We start from the raw sequence: 15,734 nt of genomic DNA on the forward strand, positions 1-15,734 counted from the left end.
TGGGTCTGGTGCCCCCCCATCCCCGCTGTGCCCCCCACCCCGGACACAGCCGCAGCCAGACCGGCGCATGGACCAGGGTGATGGGGTGGCCCAAACATGGGACAGGTGTGCCCTTGGCGTGTGATTACGTGTATGTGTCGAGCACGTGTGGTACCGAGGGCAGGCACCGCCATCACCCCCCTCCCCGTGCCACCTTTGCTGCGCTCCAAGGGCCAAGGCGCAGCAAAGCTGGGTTGAAGTGGTGTGGGCAAATCCAAGGTGCTAAAGAAAAAGAAAGAAAAAGAAATCTGTAACTAGCTTTTTATTATTGTTACGGAAATTATTACCATAAAAGCTGTGCGAGTCACACAGTCTATTTCTTACAGTCTACTGTATTTTGTGTAATTAATGCAATTTAAAGCCTGTGGATCTTTATATTTTTTTTGTCAGTTGTGTCCTATAAACCATTTTCTAAAGGCACTGAATAAAGAAATGTTATCCTCTTGTAGCCTGGCTCCGCACGGTGATGGGGAGCTGGCGGCCGGGAGGCTGCCTGGACTCCATCTCTATCCCTGCGTGGTACCTGGTGGTGGCAGCCGCGGGCATCCTGCCCCTGCTCTGGTTGTGTTTGTGGCTGGGGAGGGGCACAGCCCCGGCCCCCATGGAGCAGAAAATGGGTCCCATGGGGTATGTCCTCAACGGGCCAGCGCCAAGGACCGCCAGCGGGACCGGAGACGAAGCACATGGTGATGGTGATGCTCACTTTATGGAGCTGAGACCCGGCTGCGGTGGTCATGGTGCCGGTGCTTAGGCTCGCACGGCACCCGCCTCTGGGCTCTTCTCCTGCGCTGGCACCTCAGCGGGGAGCTGGCATGGCTCTTTGGCCAGGGCCAGCTCCGCCTGCTGCTTGCGGCGGCAGTGCCGGATGCCCGTACCAATGGCGGCCACCAGGTAGACCACGGCCAGCAGCATGAAGTAGCCGAAATACACGTAAAACTGCAAGAGAGGTGGGGAGAGCGCGATGCTTGCAGCCCCCCCGCTTCATCCCAAACCATTAGAGGACCAACTCCATCCTAGGGGCCCCCCATCCCTACCTGGGGATGCACAGACAAACCGAAGCCCCTCTTGTCAGCCACGATGATGGTGATGATGGTCTTCAGCACAGTGGCGAGGAAGGTGTTGATCCCGAAGACCAGTGCACAAAGCTCTTTGGAGAGGGAGGTAGCGATCTGGAAACTGGGATAGAGGGGGGAACCGGTGAGCCCCCAGTGCCAGCGCAGCTGCCGGGGCGGGAGTGAGTCCCTGGGGGTACCACGCACACGGCGATGGGCACCAGGAACTGGTAGGAGCCACGGAAGAGGACGTAGGCAGCGTAGCACAGCCAGATGTTGCTGGTGGTGTTCATGAGCAGGAGCAGCCCAGCCTGGAAAGCCGTCACCACCCCAATCACCAGCTCCGACCACAGCGTCCAGCGGATCTTCACATAGCCGGCAGCGAAGGAGGCGCCGGCCCCTGGGGAGGGGATGAAGGATGCTGTGAACACCTGGCCAGCACGGGACCACCTTGCATCCCTCAGCCTAGTGATGCTCATCTCGCCTAGTGATGCTCATCACCACTGCCAGACCACCCCCCACAGCCCCAAAAACGCCATAAGGACCACCATTCCCAGGGGAAGCAGTGGGATGGGGGTGTCCCCAGCCCAGGCAAATGTACCCAGCAGCGTGGAGGCGGCGTCCACTCCTCCATTGTACACCTGGCAGTTGTCCGTGGCGGGGTAGATCTCGTTCCAGAGGATCTGCACGTAGTACAGCATCAAGTAGTAACCGGCTGAGTTGAAGACCCACCACAAGGACCAGAGCCGGAGCTGTGGTTGCCTGGCCAACGCTCCCACCTCCTGCAGCATACGGCACAGCACCGCCTCCCGCCAGCCCCGCGTCCCCCCACCGCTGTCACCCCCGGCCATCTTGTCCAGCTCGGTGGCTGCAGCCCCGTCGCCAGATCCCTCAGGCCGGTTGAAGAAGAGGCTGCGCCGGGGCCGCTCGAGGAAGAGCGTGAGGACAAGGCCAAAGCTGACAAAGCCCAACGAGACGTAGTTGAGGGTGAAGAAGGAGACATTGCCAAAGGTGACGCAGAGCTGGCCCAGCACTGAGCTGGTGAAGACACCCAGAAGGACGGCGGAGCGGGAGTAGCTGGCCATCCGCTGGTAGCGGGACGGTGCGACGAGGGAGAAGATGTAGGAGGAATAGGCAATGCGGGCGGCCATGGTGATGCTGTAGAAGAACTCCATCAGCTGCATTGCCAGGATGGAGGTGCCCAACACCAGCAGCAGCCAGATGGAGATGTGGCTCAGACTCTGCAGCACCAGCACCGGCTTGTAGCGCAGATAGTCCGTCAGCAGGAAGATGGGCACCAGCACGGCCATGTAGGAGTAGGTCAGCACCGGCATGATCACGTTGGTCACCTGCCACATGTGCAAGGAGGGGCTGAGCACAGGGCACAGCACCACCAACACCCAGGGGACAAGTTCCTGATGCCCCCGGCCCGGAGGAGTGTGGTTTGGGCAGGCATCAGCTGCCGACCCCCATGGCAGCACCTCCTCGGGGAGGAATGTGGCCTGCGGCGCGCTCGGCCGGGGTCCTGGCTGAGCCTCAGCCCCCTTCTGTGCCGGGAATGCGGCATTCCCACGGACAGAGCAGCCTGCTGGGACTGGGGCCAGCATCCCTTGGTCAGGGACAACGACCTGCAGCCCCTCCCCGTCTAACCCCATCGCTGCCAGCAGTCCAGCGCTGCCCAGCCCCGTGCCAGCATGGGAGGGTCTCCCGAAGGGGACGGACGGGATGGGGCTTCTCCCAGCCCGACGCCCCCCTGCCCTCCCAATGGCTGCCCAGGCGGGCAGAGGTCAGACATCGTCCCCCAAAATCAGTTTCCATCCTGGCGACAAGGTCTTACGCCAGGCAAAGTTGAGCCTGGGACTGAGGGGACAGGGTGACCTCGCAGCCCAGCAGGACAGGGATGTGCTGCCTGGCAGACCCACGCCGCGCCACCTTCTCCCCCCGCCAAAAAGCACCGCCACGTCTCATCGGCTGCTGCCTTGGTCGGGATGCAGCACGCCTGCACCCCAGGACTGCGGGAGGGTGCTCCGGCCAGCCCCAGGGTGGTGACTGTAGCTGGAAAGGGGGACACTGGGGATGGGCTGCCCGTGGCTCACCTCTGCCTGCGTGAAGTTCGCCCTGAGGAGATACGGAGTGATGAAGCTCTCCCCGGGCCGGATCTGCGTCATGAAGCCGTAGAAGCAGAGGTAGAAGACCTGTAGTTTCCAGCGCTGGTCCGGTGCCGTTTCCGATGCCGACTTTTTGGCGTCGTCATCCTTCTTGGGCATGGCTCCGCCGGCTCTGCAGCGGGACGGCAGCGTTATCCCGGGGACTGTCAGCTAAATGGGCTTTGCTGGGCCAGGCAGCCCCTCTCTGGCCACAGGCGCTCTCCGATGCATCAAAAGCCACGTCGCTGCAGTTTCTGGGGAGAAAGCAGTATTTGGCATGGGCTCAAATTCCTCCATAATAGCAAGGGAAATAAATACTGCTACCTTCTCCCCAGGAGATGTTCTTGCAAGAAGAAAAGCAGCCACGCGTCTCGCTGTGCAAAAGCCGGGGGGGGCCATTTCGGGCGGCATTTGTAAATCCCGTATAAAAGAGCCTGGATGCACGAAGCGCTCGGCTCTGCAGCGGGGTGTGTTTGGCTCCCGTCACCTCGCCTTTCTCCCTATTAAGAGTCAGTGGGGTTTTACCCCCTCCCCTAAATGAAGCTTTTTCTCTGAGCCAGGTTAGTCCGCTGCAGGCCTGGGGCAGACACCCTGCGCCGGGGACGGTCCGGAGAGAGACGGCAGCGGCCGCGGGGACCGTGCCGATTGTGAAAGCGAGTTAATGTGCACACTGGGCGCAGGGCCACCCATGTTATACATTAGCTGGGCGGTCGGCGGGACTTCAGCCGAGCCACAGGCAAGCGGCTGCCCCTCGGCTCTCCCCCTGTGGGATGGGACGCGATGCTCGGGCGGCATCGCCCGGCCTGGGGAGAATGCAAAATGCCACGAGTTTCACGGTCCAGAGGGGGATTAAATGCTCAGATCCTGAGGTCTGGCTGCAGGAAAGCTGGCAGCACTGCGGAGGCCTGATTAGCTGTCACGGGATGAAGGCAGGGAAGGGAGAAGGCCTGGGCGTCCTCCCAGTGCTCCCCAGTCCCACGACAAGTCACTGACGGCACTTTCTGAGCCATAAAAATCTACGTGTGCCAATCCACGCCACAGGAGCAAGGTCTAGAAACCCGATTACCCTGCTAACTGCAGAACAACTAATCATGGTCATTAAAAAGTAAGTCCATGGTCCCAGTCTGTGTCTTCCCGCTGCCAGACTGTGCGGCGAGACTGGGGGGCTCATCCTGCAAAAGCCCCGCCGGATAACACACGCAGGTGACAGGGAAACAAGCCAGCACCGGTGCTGGCATAGGAAAGCCGGTCGCGATCGAAATCAAAAGCGGCAGCAGGAAGCGGAGTGCCAGTTCACCCCCGCGAGGACCAGCGGCATTCCCATGGGATTTTGGCGCCAGCGCCTGAGCATCGCCAGAACACAGGCATCCTGGAGCTCACAGCTGGGCAAACAGTCCCTACCTCTTAAATAGGTCCCTGGGGAGCGGGGCAGGGTTTCAGCGTTCGCTCACCACCGGCCAGCTATTGCACCAGCTTTGCGTGCCGGAGGGAGCACCACAGCCGCCCTGCTGCACTGGGAAGGGCAAGGAGCAGGGGCTAAACCCCCGCAAACGCCTGCCCCAGCACCACACCGTGCTGTGCCCACCCGGGGCCCCTGCCAGCCATGACTGCCTGGACTATGCCCCATCACCCGCTCACTCCGAGCCGGGCTGCGGATGTGAGCGATCGTCACCTCCAGCAGCCGCTCTCTGCGGGGCAGCCCCCGGCCGCATGCGCCGGGACCCCAGCGGGCTTTTTTTCACCCTCTGCTCCAAACCCGCTTTGAGAAGCGGATGCTCCTCATTTCCTTTCGTACCCATCCAGGATGGATGCACGTGCTTATCCCTGGCCCACAGGAAACCATCCACGTTAAACCGGGGATGCAGTTCTGTGCTGCTGTGTCCCAGTGCCACCGTCCCCGGGAGCACCGGCTCCTAACTCCTGGCATGTCTGTCCCCACACATGGGGGGACCCCAGCCCCGAACCCATCTGGACAGACCCAGTCTCACCTCTCAGACCACCTACGGAGCTGCTGCCACGCAAGGTGAGAAGGCACAAGTCCCTGGGGATGCTCCCAGCTCAGTGCCATCATCCCTCTAATGGGTGCAAGCCAGGCGGAGGAAAAGGAGCAGAGCACGGGCCATTATCACCGTGTGAACCTGGTTATCGCCGGGTTATCATGGCGTGACCTTGACGAGGGATCGCCGCCACGCTACGCGGTTGTCAACTTGCGACCACGGGCAACACAGGTGGCACAGCTCCCCGGGGACCCACGGCCACCACGGTCTGGGGGGACAGCCCCGGGGGGACAGGGGAATGTTTGCCCCACAGCCACATGCGGGTGGCACAAAGGGGACTCTGCAGAAGCACGACACATGTTGTGGGGACTCGCCGAGCGGGCAGGGGATGGGGGTGCACGAGCCCGTGGGGCACCTTCCCCAGAAGAAGGTGGAAAGGGAGGGAAGCTTCCCAAAATCCACTCTCGCCCACCGTGCGGGCACCTCTCTGCCCCCCTCCCCCCGCACCCAAGGGATCGGGGGTGGTTTGGGCTGCGCGTTGGAGGCGGGTGTCGGGGGGAGAGGGGTGCGCGGCACCAGCTCACCATGAGACAGGGCACCCTGCGCACCCGGGGGGCACCCCACATCCCCGGCACCCCGGGCACCCGGGGGGCATGCCACGTCCCCGGCACGCCAGGTAACCCAGGAACCCCAGCACCCCGGGGACACCCCACATCCCCGCTACTCCGTACCCCCGCTGTCCGGACCGTACCTGCGGGGCGGCGATCCGCACCTGCCCCGCAGCCGCCGGAGCCGCAGCCGCAGCAAGCCCAGCAGGAAGAGGAGGAGGAGGAGAAGGTGGAGGGCCCTCGGGAAATGTAGTCGTGCCCCATGTGCGGGGCGGCTGGGGGACTACAAGCCCCACAGTGCAGCGGGCGAAGGAAGGGGAGGAGGAGGCAGAGGAAGAGGAGGAAGAGGAGGAGGAGTTCGGCCACCCCCAGCGCAGAGCCCCGGCTGCAGCCCGTGGTTGTGTGTCCGACACGGGCGGAAAATCTCTCCCGAAAAACAGCGACTCGGCATCCTACCCACCCAACCCCCGGAGGGGCAGGGCAGGGCAGGGCAGGGCAGGGCGGGGAGGGGAGGGGAGGGGAGGGGAGGCACCTTTCTCCGGCTCCTCCCCGCTGGGCTCAGCTCCCCGCCCATCTACCGCCGCCTCTGGGCTGCGGGGCTTTATTGCCCTGCGTCCCGCCTGACTGGCTCGGCAGCACCGCGCGGAGCCGCTGCCCACCGCCTGCCCGCCCCCCCCCCCCCGCCCCGGGATCTAACGCCTCCCCTGGCCGCTCCCCGCTGCCCGTAGCTGCCTGCATTTATTTCTGCCCTCCATTTTTTACTGGGGCGGGGGGAACGGACGGGACGGGATTTGTTACCGCCTGGGCTGTGCCGTGTGCCCGGAGGGTCTCGGACCTGCCGCTGCCCGCCGGGCTCAGGGCAAAATTGCCGAAGCCCCTCTCCCCCCAGAGCAGCCCGGCAGCAGCCCCCCAGGATGCACTTATGGAGTCAGACCCAAACATAAAGCCAAAGGGTCCTGGAGGCAAGAGGCAAACTTAGAGGCAAACTGAGTGGAGGTGGAGACCCTCGAGGAGCGGGCCCGGGGGCTGGTGCCCCCATCTCCCAGGAGGTGACACATCTTCTGAGAGCATTTGCTCTGCCCCTTTCCCTCCCTCTCTCTCAGCACTTATGCTGCCAGAAGCAAATGCAACCTGACAGCGCTCGGCTGCTCCGCTGAAATATTTATATGTTCCCGCCTGGAAGCGCAGCAGCGGGATCCCACATGTCCGGGGATTGTCACAACCCCCAGCCCAGGGCTGTGAGGGGTCCAGGCAGATGCACCCCAGCCTCGGGTCTTCCCACCCGGGGGCCTCCCATCTCATCGAGCCCCCCCAAAACCCACGCAAAGATGCTCATGACCAAACCACAGTGGCGGGAGCTGGACCAGTGTTTATTTCACTTGGGTTTTTCTCCTCCTTTTCTCAGCTAAACGGATAGAGCCAGAGTGTGTTATTTAGGTGGGGGACATCCCAAGTCCTTTCTTAAATGATGAACTGCAGAAGGGGCCAGCTCATGTCCTGTCCCAGGCGGGTGCTGGGCCTGGGGAGGATGGCAAGACGACAGCAAAGGTGTCCACAGGCTCCCTGTGCCCACCATGTACCTCCCCTAGGCAGGGGCACAGCCCTCGGTGGGACCCATCTCTCTGTCCCTTGGCAGTGACAGGGTTGGGTCCCTTCCTTGCATGCAGCAGGACCTGGGTGCAGGAGCACCCCAGGGTGTGGGTCCAGGGTGATGCTCTGCACCCTGGAGGCACGGGTGGGCATTAATGACCCCGAGCAGCATCACTTGAGACCCTCACCCAGCCACTCCAGTGCGCATCCCTTGGCAAAGGGGCTAGCCACTAGCAGCCCCAGCCGCTAGCCGGACTCCTCCCCGCCTGGGATAGCACCCAGGGGTGCAAGGCGCAGGGTGCTGGCGGCGCAGGGCAGCCCAGCCTCCCATCGGATGGCCCACGCCGGGCCCGAGGGCTGCCACCCCCCTGTCCCCAGCTGCTGGGCTCGGGGCTGGGGCTTGGCTTCAGCACGAAAGATGGGGCAGGGGCAAGGGATAGGTTAAGGGTTTGAGGCAGGGCCGGGCGGGCAAGGGCGGGCAGGCAGAGACCGGCAGGGCCGGGCAGGGCCGTGGGGCGGGCAGGCAGGGGCAGGGCCGGGCAGGGCCGGGGGGCGGGCAGGACCGGGCAGGGCCGGGGGGCGGGCAGGGCGCACCCGCTCGAAAGCGGCTGCCGCCTCCCTCCCGGCTCCCAACTCCGCCGCTCCCCTCCTCCTGCCCAGCCCTTCCTGCCCCTGCCCGATCCCTCCCCGCTCCGCACAGCCCGTCCCTGCGTCGCTCCGTCCGTCCGTCCGTCCTGGGGCAGGTAGGGGTTTGCCGTCCTCGGGACGTTGTTTTTGGGGCGGGGACGGCTCGGGGGGCCGGGACGGAGCTCCCCGTGCCGGAGGGGCTGCCCTCGCCCCCCTCCGGCCGGGTCCGTCGCTAGGGCGGGTGCCCCACGCGGGGACCCAGGTGGGAGGTGGTGGGGGTGGTGCCGGGGAGGGGGGCACAGCCCCTGCGACGAGAAGGCGGCTCCCGGTGCGGCATCACATCGGGAACCAGCCCGGGAGCGGGAGGCGAGCACCCTGCGAACCCCGGGTGGCTCCGCGGACCGGCGGGTCCCCCCGGTCCCCCTCGCGAGGGGCTCCCCGCCATGCCCTGCGACGTCCCCGGCCTGCGCCTCTGCGAGGCTGCTGAGAGTTTTCCGTCGCTGCCTCCCAGCCCGGGATGCTGCTTGGCTCGATGAGGGCTGACCCCTGCCCAAACAAACCTCAGACCGCTGTCCCCATGGCCCTGGCCCACAAGCGGGGCGTCCCCAAGGGAGGCAGCTTGCCAAGCCCCCTGCCCGCCCGCTGCAGGGGGGACGGGTGCTGGCAGGGGTGCTGCGTGGGTAAGCCTTGGCCACTGGCTTTCGGGCGTGAACATCCCTCATGATCCCACTGGTATCGGTCGGGTGGTCGTTTCTGAGCCCTAGCTCCAGGCGTGCCAGTGACCAAGCACCCACCGAGCAGCTCATCGGTGCTCCCAGCCGGGGCGGATGCAGCCCCAGCATCAGTGCCGGGGGGAGGAAGGGTGCCCAGGCCATGTTTTCTGGAGCACATGCCTCCAAGCTTCCACTGCAGTTGGGCAAATCATCTCCTGGGAGCCCATATCCCCAGCCGGGACTTTTCTGTCCTTCCTCCAAAACTGGGCCAGGTCATCAGCATGTGCCCTGAGGAAGCACAGGGTCCCCTGCGCTGGGGGTTGCTCCCCCCTCCCCACTGGAGCCATCACCCCTCATTGCATGGAGCTGGGTCAAGAGGGGTAGGTTTATTTGGGTATCGCCCCTGGGGCAGTGGGAAGCATTTATTGCCCAGCTCCTCCCAGCAGGTCCCCCTGGGCTCTGGGTGAGGCCTATGCTGACCCATCCTGGGGAGGGGGGGCCCATGCCACCCTCCCCACAGCCCTGTGCAGCATCCGCCAGCGGCTGCTGCACTGCAGAGCGTCCCCACCCTGGTGCGGATGCTGCATGTCCCCCCGGGAATGGCGCAGAGTCCCGCACCACAGGGCATCCTCCACCAGCTTGCAGCACGGTGGATCTGCCCCAGATGGGGCAACTGGGGGCCATGACACCCCAGGGGTTCCCATGGTGCTGGGGGTGTGGGGCAAAGCTGGGTGCTGTGGCCCCACGGCGCGGTGCAGTCATCCCAGGTTTTCCCGGCCTGCAGCGGCAGATGGTGTGCGCTCTCCATCCTTGCAACAGGAGGGAGCATCTGCGCATCCCGAGGGATGCGGTAGCAAGGAAGCGGGTGGTCCTGGTGGGAGATGCACCCGACAGGGCTCTGTGCCAGGGTCTTCTGGGGGCTGGGAGGTGGCCAGGGTTCTCCAAGGGTGGAGGGGATGGGTAGCAGCACCCAGCAGACCGTCTCTGTCTGTAAGCAAGCAGCCTGGGGATGGATGGAGAGCCCCATAGGAGGTGAAGGCAGCACCCAAAATCTCTGTGACCTATTCCGTGCTTTCTAGGAGCACTTCCATAGCGGCCTCTGGGGAGATGCGAGAGGAAAACTCCTGTCTGAGCTCGCTTTAAATGATGGCTGCGGAGGCCCAGCTCTGCCGTAAAGTTCAGGGCAGGCCTGTGCAGGTGCCGAAACCGCTGCCGGACACTGCTGGGGTGGGTCGAGTGATGCTCAGCCCCTGGGCTGCCTGAGCCCTGGGTCCGTGGGGCCGTGGTGGGAGCCTCCAACCCAGCTTACTGGGTACAAATATAACCCCTGGCTGCTTTCCCTTCTCTTTGCAATGGCGCCAGGAGAGCGTGGGCTTGTTTTGGGGCTGGAGCCGGCTCCTACCCGGCCGGTCGGCACGCATGCTTGGCAAGGCTGGGGTGCTGCAGCCACCCCTGCATGCATGGTGTCCCTCCCACGGGGCAGAGCCTGGGGAGGGGGATAAAATGTCCCCAGTTCCCCGCTGGCTGCTGCAGGGCTGCCCCCCGCTCCAGGGGCACGGTTCAGGCGGCTGCCGGCAGTGCTAATGGCAGCGTTTCCCCTTGGCAGGAAGTGCTGCTTCTTCTGCTAATTGGGGAGGTGAATTAACGATGCTGAGATGTGGCCGGCATCCCAACGTGGCACCCGCCCTGCACTGAGGCTGCGGGGACACCGGAGACGGGACGCGTGCCAGGCTGAGGGACAGCTTTCGTGTCCCCAGGGTGGACCTTTCGCTCCCAGCCCTGGGGCAGTGATATCCGGGGCAGGGACAGGAGCATCCTTCATCTTCTCACTGCGTCCTGGTGCAGCGATGCCCGTGCCCACTGGCACGGCTATGGGTCAAGGCTCTCGTCTTTCCATGCCACAGAAATACATCCACTTTTCATCAGGTTGGCAGGCAAACTGGTGCTGGCACTTCTGTGGTTGTCTGCAGGGAAACCAGAAAGAAGAAAAACTTTTTAATACAGAAAGTCCCTCCCTTGAGTGTCCCTGAAGGGCTGCTCTCTGATGAAGAGCGAATACGGGATTTTCCAGTAGGCAGGTTCCCCCCATTTTGGGAAAAGCCCATTGAGTCTCAGCATGCGGATCAATGGGGAACCCTTTACAGGAGCTACAGATGGTTGGTGGCTTCCTAAACGAAGCAAGCTTTCAGGAGTGCAAAAGACAAATGCTTTCCTCCAAAAATGGCAAAACAAAGCGCTTTGTATTTTCCACCTTATTTTTTCGGTTGCTTCTTGTCTTTGCTGAACCCCAAACTCCAGCCTGTTTGCCGGGCAGGCTTTGTGACGAGACTCGCAGGAAAGAAATGCCATTCCCCAGCTGGGGGAATACATTTCTAGCCCTCTTTGGTCTGACAGCAGCCCATCACCAGGGTCTCGTGGCATGTGTCCCCCGGGCCTTGCCGGGGAAGCGTTGGCATCGTGTCCACCAGCCTGGTGGTCGCATGGGGTGGGGAAATCCAGTGTCGACCGAGGAGGAGAAAGAGGGTCCGCACGTGAGGGCAACTAGCTGGCGTCTCCCAAGAAGGGGTTAATCCTGGAGCTGCAGATCTGGTATCCTATTGCTGGCAGCTTTGGGTAAAAGCTTTTTTGGCTTGGTTTCAAGGGCATCGGCGGCGGGAGGATGACTCATGCATTCCTGCCACCAAGGAGTAAACCCTCTTGTCCAGACTTTCCCAGCCCAAGGTAATGGTTTCCTGAAAACCCAAGCGCCCTGGAGGGCCCCGGTCTGCTGGCCCTGGGGTTTGGGAAAAGCTGCTTCCCAGCACTGCTAGGACCCACCTGTCCTTGGGGAATCGGGGCAGCGGCATCTCCGGCAGGGGTGCTGGGTGGTGCTGAGGCACGTCTGTGGGCGTCCCCGGGATGGGGACCTGCTACAGCGGGCGCGGGGTGACACGGTGCTGCCGCAAGTGCCAGCACAGCCGGCCCGCACTCGGCTCAGGGTGGGAAGGGAGTAGGGTCTTTTCTTAAAAGCCATTGAATGATAATAACTTATCCACAGACTGCCGCAGTCTCTCCAGGGGTGTATCTGCTGCGGCATAGACTTATCCACAGTTGCAGTCACTTTGAGGTGCACCTGCTCCAAAATGGCCGTCTCCACGGGCCACACTACCTCCAGAGATAAATCTGCTCCAGTGTGGCCTTACCCATAGTTCCAGTCCCTCCAGGAATGTACCTGCACTGTTGAGGGCTTCTCCATGGCCACACACTTGTGCATGACCTCATGCACAACCACTAATACTTCAAGGTGTACCTGCTGCAACATAGACTTATCCACAGCCACAGACGCTTCGAGATGTACCTTCTCCAGCGTGGACTTCTTGTGCCACAATCCCATCAGAGGTATACCTGCTGTGGCACAGACACAGCCATGGCCACCGATGCTTCAAGATAGACCTGCTGTGGCATGGGCTTACGCACAGCCACAGACGCTTCGGGGTGTCCTGCTCCCACATGGACTCACCCACAGGTCACAGTCCCTTCGACCGGAGTTCACAGTGGAGTTCCAGCCTGTCCAGTACAGCAGCACAGAAGCAGCAGCGATGCCCCGGCCGCCTGCCAGCCCAGGCGCATCGCCATGGCTGTTATCAAAATCTTCCCAAAATCTTGCCAGACGATCAGCAGCACGGCAGCAGCGAAAGCAAAAAGCAGCCACTGACGAGCTCTGGACTCTAATATACGTAAGGAAAGCAAGCCCATGGCAAGCACAGGGGCCTGGCAATTAGTAGCTAAACAGCAATAACAGCTATAAATTCTATCTAGCACATTCCAATCAAACCTGTCATTATCCAAACCCTTCGTGCCCCACGTTGGGTGCCAAAAAGGACTGTCGTGGTTCAACCCCATCTGGCAGCTAAGCCCCACGCAGCCGCTCGCTCACTCCCCCACGGTGGGACGGGGGAGAGAATTGGAAGAGTAAAAGTGAGGAAACTCATGAGTTGAGATAAAGACAGTTTAACAGGTAAAGCAAAAGCCGCGCACGCAAGCAGAGCAAAACAAGGAATTCATTCACTGCTCCCCATGGGCAGGCGGGGGTTCAGCCATCTCCAGGGAAGCAGGGCTGCATCACGCGTAATGGTTTCTTGGGAAGACAGATGCCATCACTCCGAACGTCCCTCCACCCCTTCCTTCTTCTTTGTCCCAGCTTTACATACCGAGCATGGCGTTACATGGTGCGGAATATCCCTTTGGCCAGCCTGGGTCAGCTGTGTCCCCCCCAGCTCCCCGTGCCCCCCCAGCCTGCTTGCTGTAGGCCAGCACGAGGAGCTGGACTGTCCTTGACTACTTAGCAACAACTCAAAACATCAGCACTTTATCAACACTTTCTCATCCCAAATCCAAAACACAGCCTGACACCAGCTTCTGTGAAGAAAATTAACTCTACCCTGGCTGAAACCAGGACAGAAACGTAAGGGACGTGCTGGTGGAAGCGGAGGTAGCAAACGCCCTGCGTATTCCCAACGTTGGCTCGCAGAAGCCCTTCTCATCCGCGACGTGTGTCTTTGCTCCTTGCGTGGTTTGGAACTCCCCCCGCAACGTCTTTGTGGTGAACGTCGGGTGGACACAGGACTCACGGACACACGGACCCGCAGCCGGCATGGGGCTGGGGTGCTGCCTTGAAAGCCTTGTGCAAACACCCCATGACGTGGCTGCACCTCTGGTTGCGACATCTTTGCTCCATCGCCCTCGCAAGGATTTTGAGGGGCGGTTTGCTGCCGGGCAGCCGAGTGCCTTGCATCGCGTCGGGGCGCCTTGTTCGGAGGCTCCGGCGCAGCCTGACTTTTGTCCGCAGGGCAAGAGCCGCCAGGCCGGCTGCGCCGTCACCTGCCCAACGCCGCCGGACGCGCCTCCGCGTCGCGCCGCGCAGGGGACTGGCCCCGGGGGTAAGGAGGCAGGAGCGGCCCCGCCGCAAGCCCGGGGCTGCCCAGGGGACTCCAGGCGTGACGGTGGTGTGTCCCTGCCTGGAGCAGGCCAGAGGGGTCGGGAAAAGTTTTGAGGTTTCAGGGTGAAATTATTTCATGCCAGGCAGCCTAATTTGGCTCTGGGGTGACACTGCTGGGCGCAGGAGCTGGACCAGAGACCTCCAGAGATGCTCACAGCCTGCATCTCTCCGTGTCTCTGGCCTTCCTTCAAATACGGAAACGATTCACTACTTAAAGGCTTTTATTTGGCCGATAACATGAGGGCAATGTTTCGGGGAGCTGCAGCGAGGAGACCACAAGGTGTCTGTGAAACGAAGCCCTTCCCTGCGGCGGTGCAGCTCTGCAGGGCAGGCAAAGCCCCTCCGCTGTGCTGTGGTTGCCCGTGGCCACTCCATGGCACGCACCTCGGGAAGGTTGGGAAGCTGCAAAGCCCGAAGCCAGTGGGCAAAATCCATACATTTCTAACATCTCCTAGCTTTGGGGGGATTCTCCCGATCTGGCTGTGTTGGACGCTTTGTGTCAGGGGGGAGGATGCCCTGGGGGACACCCAGAGTTGGTGACTGCCACGTGGGCAAGGGGACCCCACTGCTGAGGATGCGGTCGGGATGTTTTGCTGCAGGCTGTTCCAGCGACCGGCTGACCAACGTGCTCGGTGAGCCCCTCACCTCTCCTTAGGCTGGTTTGGGGTTGTTTTCCGGGGTCAGAGTTTCAGTGTCTGCTGAAAAATCCACTTGGGGGGACCTCTTCAGGCACCTTGCTGGTCCAACTGAGTCCGTGACTCAGTTTCCCCACCATGTTACCCCTCCAGTGGATTTTGGACACCAGCACGTGGCAGGGGATGGATGACCGAGGGATCTGAAGTTGCCTATTTTTACTGTACAGCTTGGGTGGCTGCGGTCCCCGAGGACACACACCGATAGCTCACCCTCTCTCTCCTGGGACATTTCCTTGCACGTGGGCTCCACGCCGGGGGTCTGGCTCCCCAGGCAACTGGTGGAAGCGATGCTGTGCCGTGCTGACAGGCATTATGCCTCGGCCAGGGCTTCACTGGGGTCTGCCTCCCACCCATGCTCCTCCATCAGGGGACCAGGGTGCAAACTGTGCCCAGATGCTATGCGTCCCAGCCCGTTCGGTCTCGTCCTTGCCCTGGGTTGCAGCCTCCTCCTTTCAAGCATTTATATGAGCTAACGTGTCTGTTGTCGACAGCTCTCCCTGCCATGGCTAGAAAACAGCCCAGAGTTTTGTGAGTAGAGCTGACAATATCTGGCAAGACGTTTCTCCCTTGCAAGTACGCAGCAGTAGTTTTGCCAGCCCTTAAGCAAGGGAAGAGGGGCAATGATAAGGAAAGGATGGAAAGGAAAAAAAAAAACAACCCAGGAGAACAGAGGATGGCACCAAATTTGCTGATCTACTCGCTTTCAGTTGCCTCTGGAGCAGAAGGAAAATTAATTGGGGGGGGTTGGCTGCTTGCGAACAGCCCCAGGAGCAGGACCGGGCTGTGCAGACCCTGGGGTCTCCTTGGGCTGACCTCTGCTCTGGGGTCTTTTGGGCAGAAACACCCTTCTGAAAGGCACGGTGTGGGCTTGGCGATGGATGATGTCCCAGGGAGCTGCTGGTGGCATCTGCTGCTGGGGCTCAGCTCCGGCTCGGGTGCTTTGACATCAGCTGGTTACATCACTCCTAATCCTTTTAGCGATGTCTAGGTTTTGGAGAGAGGATCAGCATATTCGGCTCTTCAAATCCCATCGGGAGGACCCAAACTAGCCTGCTCCAATGGATCTAATTCCCGTCCTTCCCGGAAGGGTGTCCATCACACCCCGGTGGCTGCTTCTAAGGCTCCCTAAGTCCACTAAGGACTTCTCGCGTGCAGCGAAGCCTCAGCCCTTCATGGCCGGCAAGCGCTCTGAAAGTTTTAAAAGCCCCCAGCTGTGGTTTTCCTCAAGGAGACACCGGCTGTCTCCCTGCGTAGGGCACTTATGGCTTAGCTTCCTGTGACCTAAATA

General features: G+C 61.8%; 1 protein-coding gene across 1 annotated transcript; it reads right to left on the minus strand.

Annotated features, from left to right (window-relative positions):
• Nucleotides 1-548: 548 nt before the first annotated feature.
• Nucleotides 549-3,358, minus strand: SLC19A1 (solute carrier family 19 member 1; the record flags this gene model as incomplete). Its single annotated transcript, XM_082001825.1, has 5 exons — nt 549-975; nt 1,074-1,215; nt 1,299-1,491; nt 1,693-2,440; nt 3,188-3,358. 5 exons carry the CDS (start codon nt 3,356-3,358, stop codon nt 787-789), a joined length of 1,443 nt encoding a protein of 480 aa, XP_081857951.1. The 3' UTR covers nt 549-786.
• Nucleotides 3,359-15,734: the final 12,376 nt, after the last annotated feature.

This window comes from Phaethon aethereus, assembly GCF_964289735.1.
Source record: "Phaethon aethereus genome assembly, chromosome: 6".
Classification (NCBI taxonomy): domain Eukaryota; kingdom Metazoa; phylum Chordata; class Aves; order Phaethontiformes; family Phaethontidae; genus Phaethon; species Phaethon aethereus.